This window comes from Callospermophilus lateralis, chromosome 10 (assembly GCF_048772815.1).
Source record: "Callospermophilus lateralis isolate mCalLat2 chromosome 10, mCalLat2.hap1, whole genome shotgun sequence".
Lineage (NCBI taxonomy): Eukaryota > Metazoa > Chordata > Mammalia > Rodentia > Sciuridae > Callospermophilus > Callospermophilus lateralis.
The window spans coordinates 122,185,476-122,201,029 of record NC_135314.1 but is presented as its reverse complement, the minus strand read 5'-3'; the positions used below and the strand labels follow the sequence as shown (position 1 = coordinate 122,201,029).

General features: G+C 37.2%; 1 protein-coding gene across 5 annotated transcripts in view; it reads left to right on the top strand.

Moving 5' to 3' along the window:
• Nucleotides 1-15,554, top strand: part of Armc8 (armadillo repeat containing 8) — a 99,658-nt gene that overhangs the window by 60,935 nt on the left and 23,169 nt on the right. For all 5 annotated transcript variants that reach the window (XM_076868735.2, XM_076868739.2, XM_076868734.2 and 2 more), the window contains 3 exons: nucleotides 11,141-11,223; nucleotides 11,532-11,613; nucleotides 14,876-14,962. In XM_076868735.2, the coding sequence (XP_076724850.1) occupies nucleotides 11,141-11,223; nucleotides 11,532-11,613; nucleotides 14,876-14,962 (252 nt within the window). The remainder of the gene's footprint in view (nucleotides 1-11,140; nucleotides 11,224-11,531; nucleotides 11,614-14,875; nucleotides 14,963-15,554) is intronic.

The following is a 15,554-nucleotide window of genomic DNA, read 5'->3' as shown; positions in this document are numbered from 1 at the left end:
TTTTAAAAAGTATAGGCAGAGAAAAATAAGAAAAGGAAAACAAAAAATGAGAATTTTCTTTACAGTTATAACTGTAGAGTAAGTCATTATGTAGGTGAGACAATTTGTAATATTTAGTATGATACCTGCCACATAATGGGTGTTCAGTAAGTGGAAGCATTTATTAGAATGTCTTAAATTACTTGTTGGAAGAATCAATATGTATGCTGTGTTTATTTTAGTCTATTAGGAGAAAAAGTGAGCAACATTGGAGGTATAATTAAGAGAGGTTTACAGTGAAGAAAGTGATTTTATGCTGTACATTCACAAAATTATTAATTCATTCCAGTAAAAGAATACTAATATTCAGAAATATACTCTTTCTATAGATGTCTCTTATTAATGACAGGTAGTTTTCTTTATCTTATAATTTTATTTTTTAAATATACTTAAAAATCTGGATTTTAAAGAATTTTCTGTTATAAAATGTCCTCCAAAGCACCAAATATAATTTTGTTTGTTTTTCTTGGTACTAGATAGAATATTTAGTACAAATCAATAGTTGGTTAAAATCAAAGATAATAGATCTCTTGAGAAAAGGAAGCTGACTGAATTCTATCTTTTTGGTGTTCTGAGTATTACTGTCCATGGTTGTCATAAATGTCATTTCTCCAGAGGACCATCATTCTTACGAAACCAAATCCCTAAATATGTTCACATTTTGAACACATGTAGATTTTTTCTGTATTTTAAAATGGTATAAGATTTTTAGATGTATTTGTAAATTTAGACCTGTTTTTTTAAACATCTTTCTATTACATCAAAACCTTGCTAAACATTCACTTTGAATGTTTTTATCCTTTGTTATAGCTTGATTTTATTACTAATTGGTCTTCTGGTTAAGTGTATAAGTATACTGTAAGTTTATATTTTTAGATATTATGCAAAGTTTGTTGATTCTAAATGACCATTTAAAGGGCACAACATCAAAATTCTGTATTTGTCTCTGTCAGGAAATTAAGCAGATGTAAGGAATTATTTTTGAGACCTAGCCTGCATATTGAAACAAAGTACCTTGAACATTTTAAGGCTTTCCATGATATCACTTCAGTAGCACCCTTTAGAACTTGGCTTTACTATTAAATAGCAACAGATTCATTCAGAATTCAGAATTCCTTAAGTTGTGGCTAAATTGTTGGCTATCTTCTTAAAGCTGACCTACCCAAGAATTTTTAATGAACCCTGCAACGTTCATTCACGATGGTAAGTATTTTTAAGGAGATAACAGTAACAGGGCCAGGTTTTGCCCCTCGCCCAGTCTTAAGACCCTTGGTTTTCAGTATACTGAAAGAAGCAAACCTGGGAGTGATAATGCTATATATATAATAGAGGTATTTATAAAATAAGGTAACAGACTTTTATCTCAGAGTTTCATTAAATGGAGATATAAAATTTTAGTGTCATATACGATTTGTGATATGTAGATGCTTAAACTATTGACTTATAAAACTTACTGTTTTTAAAGCATAAAGTACAGGTTGGTTGTTTATAATCTAGTTAAAAGCTACAGATATCTTTTAAACCAAGTAATGAGCTAAAATATCATCTATATTGCATCTGTAAAGCTAAAATGAGTGACTTTATTGGATTTTCAAGAACATTTTATGTGGAAATGGATGGAATGTTTGGGATAGTTAAATATTTTTAGAATAGTAGACTTTGAAAACATTGTGTTTGTGGTGGAGAAGCAGGACTATTGCTGCACTGTTCTTCCATGATTAAAATGCTAGCACAGGGTCAGCGGATGCCACCCTGTAAGTACTGTTACCCATGTAATTCTGTCATTCTATAGCCTATGAGGAAATAATGGGTTTTGCATTTTTAAATGCTTGGGGAGAAGAATAGTTAGCATTTCCTGACATACAAAAAGTAGATTAAATTCAAATTTATGTCCAAAAAGTTTTTTCCTCCCCCAGTGCAGTCATATACATTTGTTTATGTGTTGCCTATGACTGTTTTGTATTGCCAGGGCAGCTTGAGTAGTTGGAACAGAATCATGTGACCCCTAAAGCCTAAAGTTTTTACTGTGTGGCCTTTACAGGAAAATAATTTGCCATCTTATGCTAATACTTCATAGCTAAATAGAAATTGTCATAAGCTAGTTTTAGTGAAAAACTACACTTCCCATTTGCCTCTCTGTCCTGGATTATAGAAAGAAATGGGATCCCATTAAAGCCAGGAGAGGGACAGTTGGTTGTCTGACATTTTGAAGAAAGGTATTATCAAATGTTGACAGTATGACATTGTCACTTGGTATTTCCCTACAGTGTGATTCCTTTGTTTGAATGATATGACATGTGACAGACTCTAGGTGAATTGGCTTTTAGTTATGATAGGAAATGTTATCGGATTCTGTAGAGTGGTTAACAAAGTTGCTTGAATAAGATGCCATGTCCAAGAAAAAAATAAAGATCCTGTTCATTGAATAAGCTTTGCCAAATATAAAGGCATAGGGACATGTAAAGATCATTTAATTTAAATACTTATGTGAAGATATAATCTCTTTAAGAGCCATGAATGGTAGTGCAATGCCTGTGATTTCTGCAACTCAGGACGCTGAGTCAAAAGGACCCCCAATTCAAAGGTAGCCTCAGCAACTTAGAGAGGCCCTAAGCAACTTAGTGAGACCCTGTCTCAAAGAATAAAAAGGTCTTGGGATGTGGTTCAGTGGTTAAGCACCCCTGGATTCAATTCCTGGTACCAAAACAAAACAAAACACCTGTTTAAAGCTGAATTCAACATTAAAAACAACTGCTCTTTATCGAATACACACTATGTGCTAGGCCCTGTGCTAAGCATTGTACATTATCTTTCTTAAACTCATTACCATCCTGTGAGACAGTCATTGCAGACCAGGAAACAAGATCATGGAATTAGAGAAATTGACTATGAATATGGGTAGCAATAGAAAAGTAAGAACAGGGAAGAAATACTTTGCAAAATGTTTACTAAAGCTCCAGAATATGTATTTTTAATTTTTTTTGTAGTTGTAGATGGACAGAATGCCTTTATTTTATTTGCCTATTTTTATGTAGTACTAAGGATCGAACCCAGTGCCTCATGCATGCTAGGCAAGCACTCTACCACTGAGCTACAGCCCCAGAATATGTATATTAATCAGTGATCTAAGAGAAGCCCAATGAGCTTTTGGTTAAAAGTTTTTTTTTAAAAAAGGAGCTACCCTTTCTTTTTTTCTTTCTTTCTTTTCAATATTTATATTTTGGTTGTAGTTGGACACAATAGTATTTATTTATTTATTTATTTTTAACTCTTTAATGACCATCCTCCTTGAAAGTAAAACTTGATATGATAATTGCTTAAGACAAATTCTAAAAGAAGAATTTCTGGCAAAAGGAATGAACATTTTTATAAATAGAGTTTTTTTGTTGTTTTAATTAGTTATACATGACAGTACAATGGCCTTGAATTTTTTTTTTTTTTAATTTGTAAGAAGTCATATATTGTTGTATGTGCTCCTCACCAGATGACAGCCTCTCTGAGGACAGGCAGTATCTCTCTCTTTTTTTTTTTTTTTTGGTGTGTGTGTGTGGTGCTGGGGATTGAACCCAGGGCCTTGTGCATGAGAGGCAAGCACTCTACCAACTGAGCTATATCCCCAGCCCTGTTTGTTTTTATGTGGTGCTGAGGATCCAACCCAGGGCCTTGAACATGCTAGGCAAGCACTCTGCCGCTGAGCCACAACCCTAGCCCCAGCTACCCTTTCTTTTAAAAATGATTACTATGGGCTAGGGATGTGGCTCAAGTGGTAGTGTGCTCGCCTGGCACGCACGGGGCACTGGGTTCGATCCTCAGCACCACATAAAAATAAAATAAAGATGTTGTGTCCACCAAAAACTAAAATATTTTTTTTTAAATAAAATGATTGCTAAAGGAAAACATCAAAAATCTTACATTGGAGCACTGACAAATATTACTTAGAATTTGTGGCCTGAAGGCAGGAGAGTGTTAGTTCCCTTTGGCTCATATCTGAAAGAGTTTGATTCTAGAATGGAAATAGATCAGAAGGGAATGGAATTGAAAAGGTAGTGAAACTCTACTTTGTGTTTTCTTCCCAGTTTTTCTTACCTTATCTCTATATCTCTATATTAGCTATCTGACCATCTTCTTCTTTTTTTTTTTTTTTTGGTACTGGGACTTGAACCAGGGGTGCTTTACCAACTGAGCTACATCCCCAGTACCCTCCCCACCTTTTTGTTAAGTTGCTTAGGGCCTCACTAAGGTGTGGAGGCTGGCCTTGAACTTGTGATCTCTCTGCCTTAGCCTAGGTTTACAGGGGTGCACCATCATACCCAGCCCTCTCTGACCTTTGCAATTTGTAGTCCAAACCATAGCTGAATCACTTATTTTCTTGGAGGTGCTGTAGAATGCCTTTTTTTTTTTTTTTTTAAACCTTTTCCCCTTGTTGGTATATTCATGAAGACCTCTCTTCCCTACTATATAGTTGTAGTTATATATCCTTATTGGCCTAGGATGTCAGTATATGGTCTGTGATTCCTAAAGCACTGATAACTTTTCAGACTTCTTTTCCATTTTTAAAGTGATATTTCAATTTAGTTATGAAGTCTAGGTGAAAAAAAAAAAAATCTTATCCCTACAGCACATTGATTAGAAAGGATCCCACACTCGAAGTAAGAAAACCCAAAAGAATCATAGCTCAAAAATAAACAGATATCACTAGTTCTTTCTGATGGTCTGTTGCCATTACAGCCATGTAGAAGAATGTAGTAAGAAAATTTCCTAGCTGAATCTATTTAGGAACAAGCACCAAGATTGCCCACAATTTATTGATCCATTCTTCTTTTGATGGACACCTTAGGCTCATTTCATAACTTTACTATTATGTTCATAGTGCTCTTCTCCTAAAAAGAGAGAGGTAAGCCATTAGACCTCAACTACGTGTTCCCTGTTATGAAAGGCCCACCCATATTGACACTTAAGAAACAGAGCACTGCCATTCACATCCAGTCTAGATCTTTCTTCCTGACCTCCTTGTACTGCATCCTGCTTGGCTGCTGGATTATAACTAGACTTTCTGGATTTGATAATTTATGCACTTAGATCTTAGGAGACTACCTTGCCTAACTTTCAAAGTTTAATTTCAGGTCTTTACTTTTTCAGGCTAGTTCTGTCTTGTTATTTATCACTCACACTTCATTAGAACTTCTTCTGGAACCTTTTACATTAACCCATTTGGAATTAAATTATATTTGCCTGGCTATTGTATACATAAGCATAAACAATTGATGTAAAGATAATGACCACTTTGCCATCCCTACCTCATTTGATCCCAAGCCCATCCACTTTGAGTTGGCCAAGAAGTTTGCTGATACCATCAGGAATCTGACTGGATTCCGTTTCTCCATATTTTGCTTGACTTTAGCTCAAGTCCAAGCTAAAGTTTTTCTAATACCTAGAGAATGCTTCATGCTGAGTCATACCAAAAGAATAATTGGATCTTTTTTTTTTTTTTTTTTTTAAGACTATATCTCTGACTTTGCCACTTCTTAATATGTTCTGAGAGAGGTAGTTTGTGTCCTGGACACAGTATAAAACTAGAGCTCATGGAAAGCTGGAAATTTCCTTTCAGTCAAAAGCCATCTTCAGATTGTTGACATTCCCATGTGTATGGTGAATCACTCTCCTAGTATTGTTTGGGTTCTGCGTTTTGCCCGTAACCCATAATGTAGGCTGATTGCTTCTCTGTCTTACATAGGCCATAAGGGTCACTTGCCCTGTTGATCGGGAGCTTCAGTCTTGTTCTAATAGATCCGTGTCCATTTCTGCAAGAGCTGCATTGCCAGAGACAAAAAGCTTAGCTAAAGCATGAAGTCATGAAGACTAAAAACACTCACACAACACCAGTCCATCTGTGACTTAAAACTTGATCAATTTGGGACACAGTGATTAAATTCTGTAGTTAGATTTAAAGCCCAGGCCCCTAGAAGAAGAAAAGAAATGGCCTTCTCCACTCTTGAGGATTCAGTCTATCACGAATTCCTTCTAACTGGGTTCTACAACTTGACACCCTCTATTGTGTAAGGCTTTGGAGCACAGTACTGGGGTTATTAAAAGGCACCATAGAGAACAGGTTTTGTTGCTCCTGGCTTTCAAACCATAGGTCTAAAAAGCTATCTGGTGCTCTTTTAGACCATGGAGTCAAAGGACTTTGGCCATGGACACCACCAGCTCCTTGCCTGCTGACTTAATGTTTTTTCCTCTGGATTTCCAAACCTCTCCTGCCTCATAATCACATTTTTTTCCCCGATTTTGGTGCATGTGTTCGCTATAATCTCCCTTTTATCCATGTGTAAATGGCCTCACTGTCCTGAAGGTTGTAAAACCTCCATTAGATCATGTTACTCATTTATATGGCTTCTCTGCATACCTTTTGGATTAGAATCCTAGGTTCACATTCTAATTTTGTGTTATTTTTACTCCCTCACTGACTGATAATCTTGATGGAGGTCAATCAGATACTCTGGTAGTAAACTTTCTGGAACCCTAGAGCAGGGTTACTGAAGTCTTTCATAACCAGGTTACAAATCTAGACCTCTTGCTATAGGCATTTTGATAGACTTTGATATAAGAAAGTCAGCTTGTGACCAAAGGTAAGATAACTCTAGATAGTCCTACTGTTTTTTTATCCTGACTCAGGGAGAAAGTTCAACAGCCACTTAATAGCTGTACTACATCTCCAAAGGATCAGGCACCACATGCTTCTAGAAAACTTGAAAGTACAAAGTTCCACTCTATTAATGTTACAGTATTTGAGTATTAATAGTTCACCGTCCTCTGATCTGAGCCTGGATATTCTCTGGCTAGGTCATTAAGAAACACTTCCCAATGGATACTAAAACTCCCATTCTTGACGATGGTTGTCTTTCCTACCTTCTCTGCTTATTTCACTGGGTACCTTGAGCCCGTGGCCCCTGTCATTCCCATGTTCTCTGCCATAGACTCAGTTGCCGTAACTCAGATATTAATTGTACTTAATCCTACTTGCTTATTCCATAGTGAGTTTGGTGGTAGAAAGAGTTTTCTTTCCTTCACTGTTTCTATGAGTTTTTACGTTTGACATTATCTGAGAACCCAGGTATTTTCTGAATAAATAATTATTTATTCAAATAAAAAATATTTGCAGGACTGAAAATAGGAGCCCTACCCTGTTTTCCCTTGCCTTCTTCCTGATTTTGGCACCCTAACTAGACCTTGCTATCTCTAGCCTCTCCTCACCTACCTTGTTTCTCATCTTGCTTCTAAATAGCATGATAGTTTTACCCAGATTTTGTTTACCTGCTGATTGCAAAGGATTGGAGGTAAAGTAACCATTGCTATGTCCCCTTATTTTATTTTATTTTTTATTTTTTTAAAGAGAGAGAATTTTTTTATTATTTATTTTTTAGTTTTTGGTGGACACAACATCTTTATTTTTTTATGTGGTGCTGAGGATCGAACCCAGTGCCCTGCGCATGCCAGGCGAGAGCGCTACCACTTGAGCCACATCCCCAGTCCCTATGTCCCTTTATTTTACTGAGGGCCCAGAGAAGGTAAAGTGAGTGAGTTGCTCAAGATTAATACAGGAAACCCACCCCACAACATTCACCTTACTGCTTCATCCACTGAGTGGTCTACCCACTCATTTTATTTTTGCTCACACCCTGTTCCCTTTCTCCGGGTTCTTTGATTGTCAGCTTTATTAACTTTGGGAAGGATCAGTCTGGACTTCAACCCATATTAAGCTTGTAGAATCATCTGGCCCATCGTAGAGGTAGGATTTTTCATGGTGCCAAACAATTTCAAGGATCTGTGACCCGTGGCCCAAGCTCTATGGAGATAAACTTTATAAAATACCTAAATGATTGATGCACTGGTCCCCTCCCTTGGTAGATTTACATATTTGGTTAAATTGGCCAGTAAATTTTATCCAGAAGTGTCTTTTACCTGGCTGGGCCTTAGGTTCTAAGCACTTTTGGAAGCAATGCTAATAGTATTTGTAGTTCTTCTTGGAGAGTAATCACTTGTCTCATCCATTCAATCCCGTGCTTCTCTCCCACTTACTCTCTGATATTGTAACTGTCCAACACAGGCAACTGTTTCTTCCTAGTTACTACTACTCTTTCTAAGTAAAAATAATTTCCTAAGGCATCAGAAGGTTCCAGGATTCACCCCCCCAGCCCTTCAGTGCCTGAGACTTTGCCTCCAGGTTATAATTTTTTCTCCTTGGGGAAGGTCCTGGTTTAGCTTTGCCTCTTTCAAGAACAGTGACTAGTGCTTGACTGAAGTATCTAATCCATCAACCAGCCAGTCTTCTGTGGTTGCTGTAACAATAAAAGATGAAGCAATTTGGAAAACATATTACTGTCACCCCAAGGGAATAGTAATAAAGTCCTAACTATTTTAATGGAGTGAGAATGGTGGTGGGATGAACATAAGACATAGTGCAAAGGAAATTGATTAGGTGTTAAGGGAGAGAGTTGAAGTAAAAATTAATAACAGATTTGGGGCTCGGGCTGGGGCTTAGTGGTAGAAAATTTGCCTAGCACTTGAGGCACTGGGTTGATCCTCAGCACCACATAAAAAATACATAAATAAAATAAAGTTAAAAAATAATAATAATACAGATCTAGTGCCTGGGTGGCTGACTAACAAAATAAGCAGAGACAGACAAAAAGACATAAAGAAGAAACAGGTTTAGCCTGGACTGGGGGGCAAGGAGGTAGGCAGTAAACGTGGCATGGGGCATGAACAATCAGAAATTCCACTGAACATCCATATCATTGGAAGTATGGAACTAGATATGAGGAAAGAATTCTAGGAGCAAACTTTAGATTAGGAAATTACTCATACCAAACTGGTTTTGAAGTCACAACATTGTCTTATATAGAGTGAGAGTTGGACAGAACCTTTGGAACACAGATCCCTTTAAGGATGAGAAGAGAGAGGAGATTGTAGCTTCTAGAGTTTAAAGTGTGGGCCCTTTGTCTTTAGGGGTGGAAGTAGGAGGTGAGGCACGCTGAGGGAGAGAATCCGGTGGGCAAAAAAGGAATGGGGAGGTGGTTTTTGGGTGAAGATAGAAGGGCTTTTAATTTACAAGTACTCAGCTTCAGCTTAGCAAAGACAAAAGCTATTTCAATAAGAAGTGGGAAGTTGAGCCAGGCATGGTGGCATACCTTTATCCCAGCAGGCCCAAGTGGGAGGATCACTTGAGTGCAGGAGTTTGAGACCAGCTTGAGCAATATAGTTAGACTCTGTCTTTAAATTAATTAATTAATTTGATTAAAACAAAATGTTGAGGTAGCTTGTGTCCCCAGAAGAAAGCATATTCCCCTACAAATTTGAGGTAGGCACAGAAGGGCTGAGGGGGTGAGTAATGTTAGAAGAAATTGAAATGGCAGGTAGGGAATATGGAGGTCTTCTGCAGATGAATACGAGGCTGGTGGGCCAGCAGTGAGGACACCCAGGTGCTGTAGTGTTTGCTGAGAGAGCAAGCAGTCAGGCTTTCATATTGGGGTTGGGGTAGAGTTGAAAAGAATGAATGGACCGAGAAAGGGGTAGGAGCTAGAGATGGGAGAATAGAGTGGGTGAGCATAAAGGTCAGCACAGGATCAGATTTAGTCTGGGATAGGAGTGGATCGACATATTCATGTACTTTGGCCACTTTGGGAACTTATATGAAAACTACTGTTCTGAACCTACAGCTAACGTGTAGCTCCCTGTTTTGAATAGTAGATATTTTTCTTCCTGGTCAATGTTAATTTCATTTCTATTTCCTGCAGTCTTCCTGTTTGGCTTGGAAGATCCTGAGGTTTCTCACCCTTGCCTGTTCTGAAATCAGGCTTCAGAATCCTCCAGATTTTACTCCAGATCAGTGATCTTCAACATGGGTTCCACCAAACTCAGGAACTTTTTAAAAAAACATACATACAGGTTCCTGGGCCTCACCCCAGAGAAAAGGATTTAATTGGTGTGACCTAAACATAAGGATTTTTTTTTTCTTTTTGTTTTTAAAGCTCTTTAGTAGGTTGTTCTGTGTGGCTAGGGTTAAGATCTTTGGTATTCTGCCAGGCAAGATAATGACTCCCATTAATGGAAATATGACTTCCATACTGGGAATACCTGATAAATATAGAACTATTTCTCTAACCAGGACAGAATAACAGGTATGGCTAAGCATATGGACTCTGGAGTCAGATGCCTGGGTTTAGCACTTTGATCCCAGGAAAACTGTATTAACTAGAATCCTCAATTTCCTAATGTGTGGATGGGAATAATCATGATAATGCTCACAAGAGATTGAGGATTAAATTAGGTGATATAACACGTTTAGCACAATGCCTGGCACGTAGAAGTACTCAACAAATGTTGTTTTTGTTAATATTTTTTGTGATGGCATTAACACTTTATTCTTTTTCCATGTGCCCACACAAGTTAAACTTCATTTCCTCTGAATACTTTATTTTGGCTCTGTACATTACTTGAAGGAAAATTGTAGTCCATCTTAAAAAGAATAAAGCTTCATGTTTGAAGCTTGACTTGCTTCATGAGTGATACAGCAGGAGTTGGTGCCATAGTGAAAGATGGCAAGTGTTGCTTTTCCAGATATTTAACTTTGTTTCAATGGTCATGGTAAGAAAGTAACCACAGGGTGACTCTGTCAGAAAAATGATAAATTTCACTTCTTGAAGACTGAGTGTGAACTATGATTTTCTAGAATCTTTCTCTGGCAGGAACTTGCCTAATAGGAATTTAGTTATACCTCTCTCCCCCCCCCCCCCGCCCCAAGATTCTTTATGCAACACCTCTGCAATACTTAATGCCATTTAATTTTTTTTAATTGTCTTTAAAAATAAAGAAACATAACCTGCCCCTATGCCCGTCGTTCATCCTGGCTTGTCCTTAGTGGGCTAGTCCTACCTTTCTGATGAGCTGCCTTCCCTTACTGCGAGATGATTGTTCAAGAGGTAAAAACTTTTACCAAAAACATTAAACGTTTAATGGACATTATCATACTTGCATTTACAAGCAGTGAAGTTTGTCACCTTCATGTTGTTATTTATGCAGCATTAACCTTTTTCTCCAGATCATTGAGACTGAAAATATGATGGACCGAATTGTGACTGGCTTGTCTGAGTCTAGTGTCAAGGTGCGGTTAGCTGCCGTCAGGTATGAGCTTTAAATGGTCTGAATAAACATCTTTTGCTGTGTGTTTAACTTGTTTCCTCTCCGGTCCTTCACCAAGTAAGCACAGAATCCAAATGTTACTGGAAAGTATGCTCAGGTGAATTCATACAGTGTGTAACATCACCTAACAGAAAACCCAGCCTCCAAAGCCCATGAAGTGTCCTGACATAGTTGACTTACTCTCTATAGATGTACTTGAAATGTACACTAGTAATAGTGAAAAGCCAAGCAGTTTATTTGAGAAGTAAGTTTTGGCTTCTTAGAAAGCTAATTTTGATTATTCTTTGTAGATGTTTGCACAGTTTATCGAGATCTGTACAGCAACTTCGAACCAGTTTTCAGGATCATGCTGTGTGGAAACCTTTAATGAAGGTAAGAAGAAAGGGACATTAAGTGACCCATTCACACAGCGGCTTTGTGAGCTGAGTGAGCCAGTGGCACTCCCAGGGTCGAGGAGTGTGTCTGACTTGGGTAGGACATTTTGAACATTTGTCTCCTTGAATCTGATATTTTAGCATCTACAAATCTACAGACTATGTTTCTGAGATTGACATCTTGTGTGTGGGGGGAAAATATAAACCTGGTCTGCTGTAGTTACTCATCTGATCTTCCTTCATGTTGAGTATTACTCTTTGAACTTGTAGTTTTTAGTTATAAAAAAGAAAAAGCATTATCCATTTCCAGATATAACAGGTTGTTCTTAGTCTTTTGGCAATCTTTGAATTTTTTCTTCATTTATTTATTGGCACATTATAGTTGTATGAATTGATGGGATTTATTGTTACATATTTGTGCATGCATACAATATAACAAAATAATTTGGTCAACATTTCTTTCAAGCATTTCCCCCCTCCTTGTCTATGTCCCAACTTTTGGTCCCTTTCCTCTTTTGATCTCCCTTTGATTTTTTAGGAGATCACCCTTACCTTTGTTTTCCTCTCTAGTTTCCACATATGAGAGAAAACATTAACCCTTAACCTTGTGGATTTAACTTATTTCACTTAACAGGGTGGTCTCAAGTTTCACCTGGATATTTTTTAACAGTAACTTTTTTGGCATCAGAGGGCTCCCAACCCAATTTTTTAACAGTAACTTTTTTTGGCATCTTGAGGGCTCCCAACCCAATTAAAAAAAAAAAAAAGGGCGGGGGGATTCAGGGCAAATGAATATGAATTGGGAGAGTAGCAGGTTGCTGCTAATAATATTAGCTCTGTTATATCACAGAACCACAGGTTACCTTGATCTTTCATCTTTTTTCCCCCTTAAATTATATATATATATATATATATATATATATATATATATATATATATATATATATATATATATAAAACTTGCATTTAGTTCAAAGAATTTTCTGTTTATTTAGGTCTTTTTCTTTTGTTTTTGAGTACTTACTTAAGACTAAGCAAGCCTTCAGACACGGTAGGCTACTAAAAATTTTTACTACAGAGCTCTTGCCCTGGTTTTAAACTTCAGGTTAGAGTAAGTATGACAGAAACAATCAGGAAAGACTTCACGCAGAAATAATGTGATGTGGCTCAATGTTTATAGCAGCACAATTCACCATAGCTAAACTGTGGAGCCAACCTAGATGCCCTTCATTGGATGAATGGATAAAAAAAAAATGTGGCATATATATACAATGGAATATTACTCAGCAATAAAAGAGAATAAAATCATGGCATTTGCAGGTAAATGGATGGTGTTGGAGAAGATAATGCTAAGTGAAGTTAGCCAATCCCCAAAAAACAAATGCTGAATGTTTTCTGTGATCTAAGGAGGCTGACTCAGTGGGGTAGGGAGGGAGAGCATGGGAGGAATAGATGAATTCTAGATAGGGAAGAGGGGTGGGAGGGAAAGGGAGGGGGTAGGGGATTAGCAAGGATGGTGGAATGTGATGAACATCATTATCCAAAGGAAATGTATGAAGACATGAATTAGGTGTCAACATACTTTATATAAAAACTGAGATATGAAAAATTGTGGTATATATGTGTACTAAGAATTGTAATGCAAAAAAACACAAAGTACATGTATAAAGACATGAATTGGCATAAACATACATTATATAAAGACTTGTGCTCCATATGTGTAATAAGAATTGTAATGCATTCCGCTGTCATGTATTTAAAAAATAAAATCAATTTAAAAAAAAAAAAGAAATAATGTGATGTGGCTTTGAAGGGAAAAGGACCAGGAGAATTTTCTAGGGAGAGGAATAGCAAGAGCAGAAACATTATGTGTGGTACATGTAGGAAATAGCAAGGATCCCTTTATGACCATAGAGGGGTCAGGTATGATGAGACAGGCATACCAGTGAACAGATAAGCACCAGATAGATAGAAGAGATGAATCGGTGCCATAGGCTTTGGAAATTGACATGCTGAGCCTTTCTTATGGGGAGGTTCATGATGGCAGAGTACATGATTTATGTGTTGAGGTCCTGGAATAAGGACAATGTGAACCCCGAAGATTTAAGTGGAAGGAATGACAGGATTGGGTGTGTAACCACCCAATTAGGAACTGTCAGAGGACACCAAGAGGTTCTAAAAGATCGTCACAATATGGCCTTCTGAGACTTATCAGAATTTCTGCTTTCCAGTTGGCCTACCTAAGCAATCTGTGACATTGAACTTGACCCATTTCCTTCCATTGCCCCTCCTCCCTGAGTTTCACCCTGTTTCATCCAATTGGACATATGTCAGCCCTTCTGAATATTCCTCATTCTCTGCTCTCCTTTTGCTGCCTGAACCTAACTAAGAAGCTATAAACTCAGGGGATTTGCCCACTCCCCATTCTCCAACTATAACATCAGTGCCTTTCTACACTGGGTGGACACTTTGTTCCAGGAACATGCTGCCTCCCACCAACAAAAATTCATTTCAGATCCACAATCCCTTATCTAAGACCATTGGGACTGGGTTTGACATTCCTGGATTTTCAGAGACTCTCCTCAGTTAAGTGATATTTTCTTTTACTCCATTTTATTATTTTATTCCACTTTTTCTTGTTCTCAGATTGTACCTTTTTCATAGCAACTTGACTGCTACTTCTCAGAACAACTCCCTTTGCATCTGGAGTCTCTGATTGCTCAGTTCAGAACTCCTCTGACATACAAATCAGAATGGAACACTGTATGATTTCTGTCTAGTTCCCCCAGGGAAGGGGCTGATGAGCAGTAATCTAGAAAGATTTTGTGCATTTGGGTACATGTGGGTATAATTACTCTCAAATTATGACTTTTAAAGTATTAAGATAATATTAAAAACTTGGAAGAAAACCAATGATTTACTTTAGATATTTTTTGGTTCCTCATATTTCAGAGGCTATCTATCTGCAGATCTGCTGATATTTCTCTTGTTTTTTCCGTTTTTTAAATTGTTGGTTAGCAAACTGCAAGAGAATAAGCTTGGACTTTAATTAAAATTTTTATTCATGATTATTTTTTGTCCTTCTTTTGGTGAAATTTAGCATTAGATGTCAATTTCTGAATTTCATAAGTTGTATTTTAAACCTTGTGTCTCTTCCATGTGAGAAATCAAGTTTAGAGATAATTATTTTTATATCGTCTTCTGTGGTCTCACCTCCATGATTCTAAATCATTAATGGTATCCTTTTGTTTATTCCAAAGGTTTTACAAAATGCACCAGATGAAATCCTAGTAGTAGCATCTTCCATGTTATGTAATCTTCTTCTTGAATTTTCTCCAAGCAAAGAGGTTAGTATTGATATTCTTTTCATGATGTTGCCTGTTCCAGCTAGCACTTAGTCAAATTAACTTTTCACAGTTGTTGACATTGAAATACATGGATTGGGTATAAAAACTACTTCTGAATTGTTTGATGGGGGTGATCATTTTTTAATATGACTATTATTTCCCAATATTCTTTCTATTCTACCTAGCATATTCAGTTTTTTAAAAGACATTACAGGGCTGGGGATGTGGCTCAAGCGGTAGCGTGCTCGCCTGGCATGCGTGCGGCCCGAGTTCGATCCTCAGCACCACAAACAAAAAAACAAAGATGTGTGCCCGCCGAAAACTAAAAAATAAATATTAAAAAAAAAAAATTTAAAAGACATTACAAAGCTAGACAGAGTAGCATGTGCCTGTAGTCTCAGTTCCTCAGGAGGCTGAGATGGGAAGATCCCTTGAGCCCAGGAGTTCAAGACCAATCTGGGCAACATAGCAAGACCCCACCTCAAAAATAAATAAAGAAGTACATTAATTAATTAATTAATTATTCAGATATTACAGTTTATAGTCAATCTAAACTACAAATATAAGAAATAATTATACAAACAATAGACTA